The sequence below is a fragment of the Macrobrachium nipponense genome, chromosome 13 (genome assembly GCF_015104395.2).
Source record: "Macrobrachium nipponense isolate FS-2020 chromosome 13, ASM1510439v2, whole genome shotgun sequence".
Taxonomy (NCBI): Eukaryota; Metazoa; Arthropoda; class Malacostraca; order Decapoda; family Palaemonidae; genus Macrobrachium; species Macrobrachium nipponense.
In genome coordinates this window covers 102,092,193-102,106,801 of record NC_087206.1, presented here as the reverse complement: position 1 = coordinate 102,106,801, position 14,609 = coordinate 102,092,193, and the positions used below count along the sequence as shown (strand labels likewise).

General features: G+C 39.6%; 1 protein-coding gene across 2 annotated transcripts in view; it reads left to right on the top strand.

Moving 5' to 3' along the window:
- The window catches only part of LOC135225236 (amyloid protein-binding protein 2-like), a 277,676-nt gene that overhangs the window by 127,739 nt on the left and 135,328 nt on the right, over positions 1-14,609 (top strand). For both annotated transcript variants that reach the window (XM_064264566.1, XM_064264565.1), the window contains exon 5: positions 2,176-2,344. In XM_064264566.1, the coding sequence (XP_064120636.1) occupies positions 2,176-2,344 (169 nt within the window). The remainder of the gene's footprint in view (positions 1-2,175; positions 2,345-14,609) is intronic.

The following is a 14,609-nucleotide window of genomic DNA, read 5'->3' as shown; positions in this document are numbered from 1 at the left end:
AGCCTGATACAAGCAGAACAGGGAAAATAGGTAAAACCTAAGCCTGAATATGATTGCACCGGAGAAAAGTAGCAGTTCCAAGTTAATTAGAAACGCATCTCTAAGCCTAGTTCCGCCCCCACTGGAGTGGGGAAGCAGCGATAACACTAGAGAAGTATGGAAAACAGAGAGGCGGAACAGCGGTATGTAAACTCCGGCGTATAGCCTCCTGGCGGGTGTGATGGTAGACCACACCTCGCCAGAATAAACACAGGCCCAGAGACATACCAACAGAGATTACATAATCTACTAATCCCCCAATCTCCTCCGACTAATCCCCAGGACCATGCTCTAAGCTCTAGCTGTTGTTCATCGGTAGGATTACTTGGGCAGCGAGCTAACAAAGCAGCGCCGGAACGGGTCCGGGACAGGGGGGGTGTCTGGAGGAGAGTGGAAGAGTCGTGATCGCCTGGCCACAGCGACCGATCAGTGAATACCACTTCTCGAGAAGCCGTTAACTAGCCTACCACTAAAGGGGGCCAGAAGACGGTAGGCCAACTGACATCCTAAAGGGGGCAATGGCTCAGGCTACACTCAACAAAATTAATTCATAAAATAATTGATGAGGAATTATTGGAAGTACTGACAAAAAAGGGGGGAGAAAACCGCACCCAACTAAGATCCCAGCCTAACCCTCCGAAATCGGTACAGATCTGGTCAGGTAGGCTAAGATGGCTCCTATAAGGACGAGGAACACTCTAGTCCTGGGCCACCCTCCAAGCAAACATATCTGCCTGGTCGGGTTGGCGGTACTAGGAGCCACTAAGGGTGGTGGGATATACTCAACCCGCCTAGCCCACCCTCCAAAACCTAGCCTAGGTCTAGTCGGATAGGCTAGGGCAGGTCATCATGAAGAACTCCCAAGCTCATCAAATATAGCAATACAAGATTATAATAAAAAACTAAACTAGAAACATACATGCATGAGCACCGCAAATGAATGAGGAATCTTCACCACTTAAAACTAAACTGGCGTACCGCTAGGCTAGCCTAGGATGCCTAAACCACAATACTCGCACATAACGTAGTATGAGGCATATCACCGTACGCACGTAAGGGAACCAACTCGCTCCTGAGTGACTGATGATAAAGAAAAAGGCCCTATAATAGGCTAATAACGTAAGGATCAAACCATAATAAACAAGGCTCTCAGTATTCATCAGGAGCGAGACGGTAAAATATACGAAAACAGTAGCCTATACAGTGAAGTGCTGAACGGTGAACAAAATTACACAGCGAAAGAAAATTCAGATATAACCGCGCACACGGCCAACCATGCATCCAAAATGGCTGGCTCGGAAGAGGCGTCATGTCCGGCTCCCATGAACAAGAGTCAAAATAAGGGCAAAATATTTGATGCATTGTTGCCCCATCTTGCTTAAAAAACATTAAATGGAATACTCAACTTAGATGAAGAAGCTTCTTGGTGAAGGGAAGACATGATGCTTCGCAAAAACACTTCCTGGAAACAGCAAAAGTGGTGCGTGTAGACACAAAGAGTGCTAATTCAGGAATGAAGGTTCTTGGCAGAGGTAGTAGTAGCAAGCAGAAGGTAGACGTTGTATAGGCACCTCTCTAGAGGGGGATTTTGAAAGAGGAGACATCTAATTGGCAAAGCATCTGTGATAGTGGTTTCCACTCGCCCTGTGCTATACCGACACCCTATGAGGGTGAGCGAGCTGAGGTAGTAACTCTGGCATTCCATATGGCTTTTTTCTTTGGTATATTTAGCATTTATTTATAGTACCTAGAAATGAGTGCTATAGGGACATTTCACTGGGCGACACAGGTCAAGCCCAGAAAATACCATATTTTTTACAGAAAGTTCTCTATACTGATTATACTTGGGTAACATAGGTGGGGCATGTTCATATCTAAATACTATGAAATAGTACTGTAATTCTTAATAATTTGGATAAAATACTGAAAAATCTGCATGAAACAATGATTTTTGTTGCAATTTTTATTTTTACTTATAATTTGAATTTTCATATATGAAAGGAGAAATAAGAACTGAACAATATATTTCATAAAGTGATCCAGAATATTGTAGCTAATTGTGCAGCAAGATAAGATGAGAATTAAGAGTTATAAAATACTGTAGTTACTATATACATTATCATTTAATTTTTCCAGATTACTGCATGTACAGAATGGCTACTGTAGATTTGAGGAAGCTGAGAGAACGTACAATCAGGCAATGCAGCTTGTCAAGCGTTTGCAGCAAGCCGGAGTAACCCCAAATCTCTCTTCACTGTATTCAGAGTTCTCTACATTATATATGCTCAGATCAAATTATGCAGAAGTAAGTTGATAAACTATTAAACACTGTATTGATTGCAACTATATTTTCCTCTTTTATTTTCATTTCTTACAAAATAGCTGAAGTCCATGTCTGTGTTCTTCCTTTTAGACATGCTTCTAGAAATGGAAGGGGTAATTTTTTTTATAGCGTAGTCACTGTCTCGTCCTCAAGGAGTTACCCTTTCCATGGTCTATCCAGAGCTCTATGATGACCAGACTAATGTCAATGAATTCTTTTAGCTGGACTTGTGGCTGGGTATTGTACCGTAATGATAAACATTATAACACGTGATAGAGTATAAATGGACGCAGGATAAGTGGGCACTTTCACTTAACCTCAGTGGATGCTAAAACGCAGTTTATCTACATCAAAACCCACAAGAAGAAGTGGCTATGTGCATATGATCAAACATGGAGCATTCCCTTTCTGGTCAGTAAACAATCTGGAGCTCATCCAGTTTGTTCTTCATTTATTGATTCAGCTAAGTGCATAATTTTAAGTTCCAGTTCAAATTTTTTAGTTTAGACTGTAGAATGATGCTTTTGTGCGTAAAAAGCTATAAACGTTATTTATATGAAAATATTTCATAACTGATAAAAGCTACAACCATGGGTTGTTTTTAGTTTTATTCTACATGAAATTGCGCACATTTTCATATATAAAACTTTATATAACGGCTAATTTAAAATGGTGCAATCATCACGACAATCGAACGAAAAAATTTATGATTTTTTTCGGAAGTTACTGCGCGGACGTAAGGAAAAAGTTTTTTTCATAAATTCACCATAAGTCGAAATATTGTGCTAGAGACTTCCAATTTGTTGCAAAATAAAGGTAAATGATTGAATATTACTAGAATATAATAGTTTTAGCTTACAATTGTGTTTTTTGACCACTTTGGTCGAGTCAAAGTTGACCAAAGGTTGAAATTTTGGCACTTATCATTATTTATATGAAAATATTTCAAAACTGATAAAAGCTACAACCATGGGTTGTTTTTTGTTGTATTCTACATGAAATTGTGCACATTTCCATAAATAAAAATTTATGTAATGGCTTATTTAAAATGGTGCAAATATTACGACAAGCTGACAAAAATATTTCTTATTTTTTTTCGGAATGGTTATAGCGCTAACGTCTTAAGGAATGTTTTTTTTTTTTTGTTTTTTTTTCATAAATTCACCATAAATCGAAATATTGTGCTAGAGACTTCTAATTTGTTGCCAAATAAAGGCAAATATGATTGAATAGTACTAGAATGTAAGAGTTTTAGCTTACAATTGCGTTTTTTTACCATTTCGGTCGAATCGAAGTTGACCGAAGGTTGAAATTTTGGCACTTATCGTTATTTATATGAAAATATTTCAAAACAGATAAAAGCCACAACCATGGGTTGTTTGTTTTTGTATTCTACATAAAATTGCACACATTTTCATATATAAAACTTTATTTAACAGCTGATATAAAACTGTGCAAACATCATGACAATTGGACGAAAAAATTAATGTTTTTTTCGGCAGTTACCGTGTGGACGTAGGAAAAACGTTTTTTTTTCTAAAATTCGCCATAAATCGAAATATTGTGCTAGATACTTCCAATTTGTTCCAAAATTAAGGTAAATGATTGAGTATTACTAGAATGTAAGAGTTTTAGCTTACAATTGCGTTTTTTTACCATTTCGTTAGTCAAAGTTGACCGAAGGTTGAAATTTTGGCACTTATCGTTATTTATCTGAAAATATTTCAAATCTGATTAAAGCTACAACCATGGGTTGTTTTTTTGTTGTATTCTACATGAAATTGCACACATTTCCATATATAAAACTTTATGTAACGGCTAATATAAAACTGTGCAAACATTACGACAATCGAAAGAAAACATTTCTGATTTTCCAGAAGAGTTATCGCACGGACGTAAGGAAAATTTTTTTTTCATAAATTGACCATAAATCAAAATATTGTGCTAGAGACTTCCAATTTGTTGTAAAATGAAGGTAAATGATTGAATATTACTAGAATATAAGAGTTTTAGCTTACAATTGCGTTTTTCGACCATTTCGGTAGAGTCAAAGTTGACCGAAGGTTGAAATTTTAGCACATCGTTATTTATATGAAAATATTTCAAAACTGATAAAAGCTACAACCATGAGTTTTTGTTGTATTCTACATAAAATTGCGCACATTTTCATATATAAAACTCTATGTAACGGCTAATATAAAATGGTGCAAAAATTATGTCAATGTGACGAAATAATTTCTGAGATGTGTTGCTGATGCTTTTTAGTGTGAGAAGAAAGAAATTCGCACTTGCGCGCCTGCGTAACAATTGTAAACAAAACAACAGCTTGATCTGTGAACTCCCAGCATCCCCCAAGGCGCGTGATACAAAAGTTTTTGCCTAGTAGGCCTATAACTTTTTCCGCAAATTAAAAAAAAAAAAATTTTCGTTGACGTTTTGTACGTCAGTTCGGCACCTGACAGACAATTTTTGTCGACGTTTAATACGTCCAATCAGCGTTAAAGGGTTAAAAAGAAATTATAAAAATTCAAAATTCAACACGAAATGAGAGTTTCTTGAAAACTTTAGATTGAACGATTCTCTCTCTCTCTCTCTCAAACACATCTGCTTCTCTGTTAATTACTTTTACTAGTCATTTTCATCAAAACCTATTTCAACAATAGAAAAAAATAAATGATCAAATTTGCATTGTGCAGATGATCAGAGTACACTTCGCAGTCTGAATAATATGTATGGCGATGATCAGAGTAAACACTTCGCATCTGAATAATATGTTTGGCGATGATCATTGATACACACTGCGCTATGACGTCACAAATGCATGAGGCAGTGCCTTTCGTCTTAGCTAATGGCTGAGCAGGAAATCTTATTCTCGCATTCCCCCCTTGGAGGAATAATAGTTTTTTTCCTCCAAGCATTCACCCCACCCCTTCTCTCAGATACCTGCAAACCCCCCACCATATAAAATACTTGAAAAGACAATAGATATGATACGTTTTGCGGTGCGTGACTCGCAGAATTTGAACGGCTTCACAGATACAGAAAATCTATTTTTGAGAACTAGCGACCGCATAAAAGGGGAATCGCACAATTCGAACACGCATAATTTGGGACCGGACTGTATATACGTACATACATACACACAGGCAGTCCCTTGATATTGGCGGACTCAGTTAATGGCGATTGGTTTTACGGCACTTATCTAGCGCCGTAAAATCAGCGATTTATGGCGCCATAACAGGCCAAGTTTAGGTTATTGGTGCCATAATTTTTTGTAAGATGGTTTTTTAATCATTGCAGCCTTGAAAATATAATGAAAAAAAAAATTGCTGTAAAATGTGCACCTGCATGAATCTTCATTTGTCATCTGGAGGGATGATGATCAAGAATCTGGCTCCAAGAAATTTTTGCTTCCTTTGGTAGCCATCCACAAGGGTCTTTTGCTTCTTATGAGGGGCTGCAGTTCCAGCAAGGGTTACATTCTCTCTGACCAGCCCTTTCAGAAGTGTTTTAGAATCCAGAACTGTTCCTCCATGGCAGTTGCCTTCCTTTTGCCATGCAGGCCAGTGCCAAGAATGCCCTATTCCCCCTCTACTCTAGGTTTGACCCTGTGGACTACAGCTGAAATGGACACTTGGAAGAACTTCGCAGAGTGTGTAGCCTCACTGAGGTAGAAGTGGGTTCTTGTTTGTGCCAGTACATCCTGGTGGTCAACAGCACAACTTTATTGGAAGATGTTAGGGCCCATCGCTTCATCCTTTCCCTAAGATGTACTTCTGCTATTCACAATCATTACACGTTTCAGTTAGTGAATGTGATAATGAAGTGGACAGCATTCAAAGGTCTCTTTACGTATCATTCTCCTGCCAGCTCTTGCACTCTGCATATCTCTTGACTCCATGGCCGCAAAGAAAGGCATAGTTGGTGAAGAACTGAGCTGCCATCTTCCAATTCATTGCTTTGTCCTTGTTCTTCAGCGTCCTCTAGATCCGCTCCGAAGTCCCTCTGCCGACCATGAGAAGCCAGCATCAGAAATCTTTCGCTCCACAGCATCTGCAGCCCGTCTCCACTCATTAATCTTACTCTTCAGCCATTGTTGAGCTGTCTCTCGGCTGCACAGTTTTTAGTTGATTTTGCTTTCCTGTCTTCAGAGTTTTTTTGAGGGCTCCAAAAGAAATTAAGTTGGAACTCTGTGTCCCATGTGGGGGGTTAGTGCCATCAGTGCGCCTCATGCATTGTACTGTAGGCATTACTGAAGGTTTTTTGCAGTGTCTCTTCAGTCCCTAGCTGCGACCCCTTTTATTGCTTTGACTATACCTCCGTTCATATTCTCTTTCATCCATCATACTCTCAGGCCTTTCCTGACAATTGATTCATGGTACAACTGCAAAGTTTTACTTTTCGTTACACCTTTCAAACCTTTTTTACTGTCAATTTAAACACTGAATAACCTCATAGGTTCCATCACTTGGCCTTTGGCCTAAATTATATTCTTTTCTAATCTTGAAATTTTGCCAGACAGTTATTGTCTTATCTTCCTTGACTCTTGTCCTCGTACTGTTTCTGACTCCAGTAATGCAGAGTGGATGGTGTCTTTTAGGCAAGAAGATGAAATATGTGTTGAAGAAGGTAGTTAGTGAGGAAGGTCCACAGTGAGGTTGAGGCTCTACAGTCACCTCAGCCTTTGTTTGATGGAGACCATGGAATACATTAGACCATCAATATGTAGAGATTTTCATTTTCTGTCAACGTAAGAGACACATACTCCTATGTCCCCATTCACCTATCTTTAAGGAAGTTCCTTTATTTTGTGTGGCTTGAATGGGTGTCCTAGTTCCTGGCCTTTCGTACTTGTCTTTGCACAATCTCTTAGGTCTTAGGTCTTCATCTCCAGCTCTGTCTGGAGGACTGGTTATTCTTAGCATTTTGTAGGAATGAGTTTGATTGCATATTGACATCATTATGGCATTGTTTCATCCTTAAGCGTACGGTTTCAGGTAAGCCTGGATAAGTTGGACCTGGCGTAGAGGTCATCACTTGATTCTGGAGAAACTTGGTGCCCACAGATGGTTGTATAACTGCTTATTTCAGCTTCAGTTACTTTTTTCATTAAATAGCCAATATATTGTAGTTACTTCAGTCACAGAGACTGTCATGCAATGTGTTTTGGAAAAAATTAGTGGAATCCACCAAAAGAGCCCTTATGCTTCCTCCTAATCTCAACCCGTTAAACTTCAGATGAGGGTCTGTGACCCCATCTTTAGGATCTTCAGGCAAAAGGAGAGTGTGTGTTATGTGAACTCATTGTCAGGTCGTTGCATCTAGGTCATGTCCGATAACATTGCCATAATTAATTTTTAATGGAATCAAGGAAGTATAGTGTTAGATTCACTTTATGTTCTGGCTGTGGAGATCATTGCTTGTGTAGAGGAGTATTTGACCATTTTCTTTGTGATTTCCCAACCACCAGAATCATTTCATCTTTACTTGTGAGGATCGTCCAATGTAATCTCCGAGAGGGTGGCTTTTCAGAATTTGTAGCAGCATATGTTGCCACCCTTAGCAGACCTTTTGCCACTTGTCCTTGCTAGGGAAAATTAGTGAGATTCATTGCTTTGTATATTGAACTAGGTATTCTTCATTCAAAGCCTCTTTTCCATTCCCAGCATTATCTTCATCTATCTGAGGAATATAAAGAATGTCTTTCTTCCAAGATTTTATCTGCATGATGTGGCTTATAAGTCTAAATATGCACTCATTGGGTCTGTTGTCACTGTGGGGCATATTTTATTAGTGTAGGGAGGAATGTGAGCCATTCATTCTCATCAACATCCTAATCCTTATTCCTAATGTCTCTGGAATTAGGATTTAGTAAGTTTATCTGGATGAAAAACTGAGAATGAAATAAGGTTGTTTATGATAGGTGAGTTTATATGAAAAGTATATTTTATAATATTTTATATAAGTTAAAGATAAAACATTTGATATGGAGGTGTTAGAAATTTTTACATTCTCTTATTATTAGAGTTGTTTATAGGCAATGCATCAGAACCTTTATTTTTGAAATCTCTATTTCAGGATATCATCCATAATATTTTTATGCCAGATTAGTTCCAACTTCTTGAAACTATGATAAGATATCTGATTTACAATTATTGTTATTAGGAGGTATCTTTCACTAAAAACAAATGGGGTCAGCTTTGTGCATTAAATAGAACAGGCATCAAAAGCAGAAATGAAGATTTCCTATTATTAATGTGACCAAGCATTAAGGTATGTACTGTACCAGGCTATCTGTTAATCATTTTATCCATAGATTCAGGTCAACCATAAACAGCAGTACAGGCAGTCCCCTGTTATTGGCGGGGGTTCCATTCTGACGGGCACAATGATAAGCAAAAATTGCCATTAACCAAAACTTAGAGATTTATGGTGCTCATGGTACCAATAACTGGCTTTTGGAGCCAATAACCGGTTAATGGTGCCTCTGTTAAGTATATTGGTGCCATAATTCTATTATCGGCGCCGATAACTAGAAATTGGTGCATCATGGCAGCGAAAATCACCAATTTTATGGCGCTAGACAAACATGATAAAACCAGATCGCCATTAACCAAGTCCGCCAATAACCAGGGACTGCCTGTATTTAGACCATTGCTGTAGTCCATACACACTTATGATTTTTGATGATTTGCTAAATTTAAAATACCGTATATACTCGCATATCATGTGACTTTTGTAGACTGAATTTTGGAGCTAATTTTAAGGAGGGTTACATCATACACAAGACATAAAATTAGAGTATGTAATAATCACATACATATTAGAGTCTTATGATAAAATACAAATGTAATGAATATGCATCTTTTCCATGGATCTTTTAAAAAGTTCTTTACTTAATTGCATCCAATGAATATTATATGTATTTTCATATTAGTATTTGTTTGTATTATAAAATACAAACATAGCAATCAATGTTTTGGTTTGGGAATCAGCAGAGGGCGATTGCGAGGTAAGTTTGTTTTGCTGTATTAAACTCAAATCGACTTTTGCTAGTTTATCCGTGTTGCCGATGCACGATAATAGTCGTTAGCTAAAACTTACAGGCTAAATTTAGCAGTATATGCCCTTGCTGATCTTTTCTCTATAGTGAGTAAGGATATAGAAATGTACAAATATATCAGTCCTATTCTCCTTAACGTCATTTATAATATAACTATGGTAATTTTTTACTATCGTACGGTGGTTGAAATCCAAGCAAAACGCTGTTGTTATCAGATTAGGTTGTTCGTAGCGAATCAGCTGTTCCTGGCTGTATGCGTTTACACAACAAGTATAATATTACTAACGATACTTTTGGCATTTCTTTTACTTTTTTAAACTTAACTAGAAGATGGGACAGATAAAGAGATGGAGGAAAAGTGGTTAGCCTAACTAAAAAAATGGAATAGATAAAGAAGAGGAAAAGAGGTTTCGCCTGTTGTTATTTGGTCTTGTAAATTTAACTCGCATGATACATGAGATACATGATGAAATCAATTTTTCTGGGTGAAAATTTGGGGATCACATGATATGCGAAATTGTGTGTTACACGAGTATATACGGTACATATCAAGTTATTTTGACTCGTAAATCTGGATGAATCTGAGAACAGGCATGAATTAATGTTAAGGTCAATAACTTATAAAGGGATTTTGACGAAGGAAAAATCTATTTCTGGGTGATTGGCTCGTGTCGCCCTATGAAAGTAATCCTTAACATCATTCTTTCTAGGTAAAATTAGCCTAAAATTACCAGAGAAAAACAAAATTAAGAAAATGTCAGTAAAACTACTCGCTCACTCTTAAAAGAAGTGTCGTATGAGATAGGGGCGAGTGTGAACACTACCACGAGACAAAAACACCAATTAGAACTTCCCTATCAGAATCCCCCAAGAGAGAGCCGATACCAACGGGCGATGCAGCCTCTACTACTACTACTAGAGGACGCCACGGACAGCAGCGCCCCTAGCGGTCATCCTTAATTAAAACATAAATACATCTTGTCCTGCAAGGGGGGGGAAAACAAACCATAAAAAAAAGGGATGGGGTTTCATAGGGCGACACGAGCCAATCACCCAGAAATAGATTTTTTCCTTCGTCAAAATCCCTTTTCTGGGCTCAGCTCGTGTCGGCCTATGAAAGAGTACCATTTTTGAGCCAAACAGACAATGATGGAAAAGGAAATAATGAAAAATAAAACAGATTAAAATGATGGATATAATATAAGTAAATCAAATACAGCATACAAATTAAGCACTTAAACTAACTTATTACAATAATCAATAACAGAATGTTAGTAAACTTAAAGTACTTAAATGGTAGATAATAAAATTATAAATATGCATGTAAAATAAGGAAATTTTGGATTTACTTAATTAGAATATAAAATTACAATTATATACATACATGTGTACCTACCCTAATGCATAAAATAAGGGTAGGTACACTCAAGTCCATCATTAATACAATTAATACAATTAATTCAAATATATACAAACACATTGTGACTGAAACTTATCACAAACCCAATGGAGAATTTATACAAACATATTGTGGCCTACCCTAGCATAAAAATAAGGGTAGGAACACTGAAGTACATATTAGTACAAGGGTGGTTGTCCCTAGCAAAAAAATAAGGGACAAACCACTATAAGACACAACGGCTAAGGCTATGATGTTGAGTAGCCTGACGATAGGTTGAGGCATGTTGGTTGAAGTAGGTAGAAACGGAGACCTGGATCAATACTACAACTACTAAGCAGTATCAGGGGAAACTATGTTTCCCGCTGCTACTGCTGAAAACTTTAAAGATTCCAAGGACTTTAAATAATGCCGTTTAAAGACTGTCGGGGATTTCCATCCAGTATACTTTCTAAGATCCTCAAAGTTCATATGTTGGAAATAATTAATTGAGGTGGCTACTCCCCTGATATCATGTGCTTTTGGGAATGACTCAGGGTTGGCTTGTTTAATGAAGTAAAGGATTTGCTGTCTAATGCCTTTAACTGATAAAGTACCACCTTTTTCTCTCATGAAGAGAGCACCCGAGGATCTAGAAGAAGTACGAGATAGAAAGGCTCTAAGAGTTGATACTGGGCAGAGAGAAGGATCCTGTGGAAGTGGGATAACCTTCCAAGGAGCCCACCTTGCAAGAGGATCTTCATTTTGGCCAAAAAGCTACGATCCGGAGCAAGTAGAACTTCTCCTGATGGGAGGATTCCACATGACCCGCATCCCTGGATAGAGCCGACAGTTCTGAAATTCTAGCTCCTGAGGCTAGGCTTAATAAGAATAATGTCTTCCTCAGGAGCATTATGAATGTACAAGATGAGTTGTAGTATCTGAAGCTAGTTTGAGGACATCATTTAAGAACCATGAAACTGTAGTAGGCCTCTGAGAAGGTCTAAGTCTAGCACAGGCTTTAGGGATAGATGTGAAATAAGAATCAGTCAAATCTATCTGAAAACCTACCTGAAAGATTTTCTTCAAAGCCGACTTATGAGTGGTAATCGTGCTAGCTGCTAAACCTTTTTCAAATAAGGATCTGAAAAAGGATATAGCCAAATTAACTGTCATGGTTGTAGTGTTCGATTCTCTCAAGAAAGATGCTAATTTTTTAACAGCTGAGTCATATTGTCTAATGGTTGACTCTCTCTTATCTGATTCTAGGAAGAGAATATTCTGTGGATCAATGTCAGCATCTTTATTAGCCGCAAACTTCATGAAGTCCATAAAGTTTAGGGTCTGGAGAGTTCCTGAGGAAGCGAACACAGTCCTCATTTGTACTGATTGTGATAGTTTGGGATTGGGGATCCGTTGAGGTCGGAGACCCAATTCCAAAAGAAGAGGATACCAGTTGCTCTTGGGCCAGTCCGGTGCAATCAGAGCTACTATCCCTTGAAAGACCTTAGTTTGTCTAGGACTTTCAAGAGAAGATTCACTGGAGGAAAAACATAAATTCTCCTCCACTGATTCCAATCCAACGACAGGGCGTCCGTGGCATAAGCCAGAGGGTCCAGGTTGGGGGCCACATAGCAAGGGAGCTTGTGGTTCGCTTGTGAGGCGAAGAGATCCACTTGGAGACCTGGGACTCTCCGGCTTACCCACTGAATGACCCGACGTCCAGAGACCACTCTGATTCCAGAGGAACTGACCGGGACAGGGCGTCTGCTATCACATTTCTTACTCCTGCCAGGTGAGTGGCAGACAGATGCCATTTGTGTTTGCTTGCTAATGCAAAGATGGCTATCATGACATGGTTCACATGCTTGGATTTGGACCCTCCTCTGTTGATGCAATGAACTACCACTGCACTGTCCAAAACTAGCCTTAGATGAGACTTCTTCGGGGGAAGCAGTCTCTTCAGAGTAAGAAATACTGCCATTGCTTCCAACACGTTTATGTGGAGCTGGCGAAATTGAACTGACCAAGTCCCCTGAACCTGTTTGAACTGAGAGTATCCCCCCCACCCGGACAGGGATGCATCGTGTGAATGGTTAACACTGGGAGGGGATATTGAAGGGGTACTTTCTTGGCTAAGTTCTTTACTTTTGACCAAGGCCGTAGTTGGTTGCGGAGGATCTGTGGAATTACTGACAACTTGTCTCGATATTTGGAGTTTGCTTTTGACCGCCAAATTCGATTTATATCTTTCAGCCTTGCTTTCAGAAGGATATCTGTTACCGAAGCAAACTGAAGAGACCTAGGATTCTCTCCTGGTTTCTTCTTGACGTTTGTTGCATTTGAGAAATTGCCTGACAGATTTTGCTATTTCCTTCCGTTTGACCACTGGAATTGATAGATTGTGGGAGGACAAATCCCATTGGATTCCTAGCCACTGAAAACGAAGATTCCGGAATAAGTCTGGATTTCGTTTTGTTTATCTGGAACCCCAGATGTTCCAGAAAGTGAACTACCTTTTTGGTAGCTTTGAGACATTCCTCGACTGTTGGTGCCCAGATCAACCAATCGTCGAGGTATGACCGCTACCATGATTCCCTGAGCTCTCAATTGTTGTACAACCACTTCTGCTATCTTTGTGAATACCCTGGGGGCTACATTCAGACCGAAGGGCATCACTTTGAATGAGAATGTCTGATTTCCTAGCCTGAATCCTAGGAATGGGCGGAAGTGCCTGGCTATAGGGATATGAATAGTATGCGTCTGTAAGATCGATGAGCATGTGACGGCTCAACGGGAAGTAAGGTCCTTACTTGCGAGAGGGTAAGCATCTTGAACTTGTCGCAGCGAATGAAAGAGTTTAGCTTTTGACAAGTCTAAGATTACCCTTCTTTTTGTTGAGCCTTTCTTTGGCACGCTGAATAAGCGACCTTGAAATTTTAGATGTTTGACTCTCGCAATAGCTCCTTTCTGAAGGAGTTCTTCCGCGTAATCTATCAATTCCTTTGACGGTATCTGATGGAATGATTTGATTGGAGGAGGATCTTGGATCCAGCTCCAGCCTAATCCTTTGGACACTATGCTCTGTGCCCAACTGCTGAACCCCCACCTGTGGCGGAAGAGGAACAGCCTCCCTCCTACCTGGGGAGCCTCATTGCTGATGGGCGGTTGGCCACCACGCCCTCCTCTGAACTGCTTACTCCTTGTGCCCCTTCCTGCGCCACGGTGACGAAAGTAACCTCTCGCCCTACCCCCTCGGTTGAGAGTAGCCTTGAGCCTCATAAGCAGGGTTAAAGGCAGGCGAGATAGCGTAGGAAGTCGAAGGTTGCGATTGCTGGGGCACCAGGAGGAAAGGCTGGGTTTGCTTAGATGTAGCAGGTTGTCCCTGTTGGGTAACTGGGACTGCCTGCACAAACTGCTGCTGATGCTGGAGTTTTTATATGGCTGAACCTCTTACCAGCCTTCTTTGGTTTCTTGCCAGCAGTGGGAACGGATTCCTGTTTCCTCTTAGAGGAAATACCCCACCTAGCTCTAAGGCTCTGGTTGAGTCTAGCAGCTTCGTGGTGGACTTCGTTCACTGCGGACTCTGGGAAGAGATCCGCTCCCCCACATACTCGCAGCCAAGAGTCTATTAGGCTCGTGCCTGATAGTGCACTCTTGAAGAACATGCTTGCGACAGTTCCTCCTGGCTTGGAAGAAGTCAAAGGCGTCTAACAGAACCGTCTGAAACTGCGATTTCGCCAGGATCTTGAACAGCGGTTCGTTAGCGTATGAAAGAGCAGCCATTTCCGTAACGATAAGAGAGT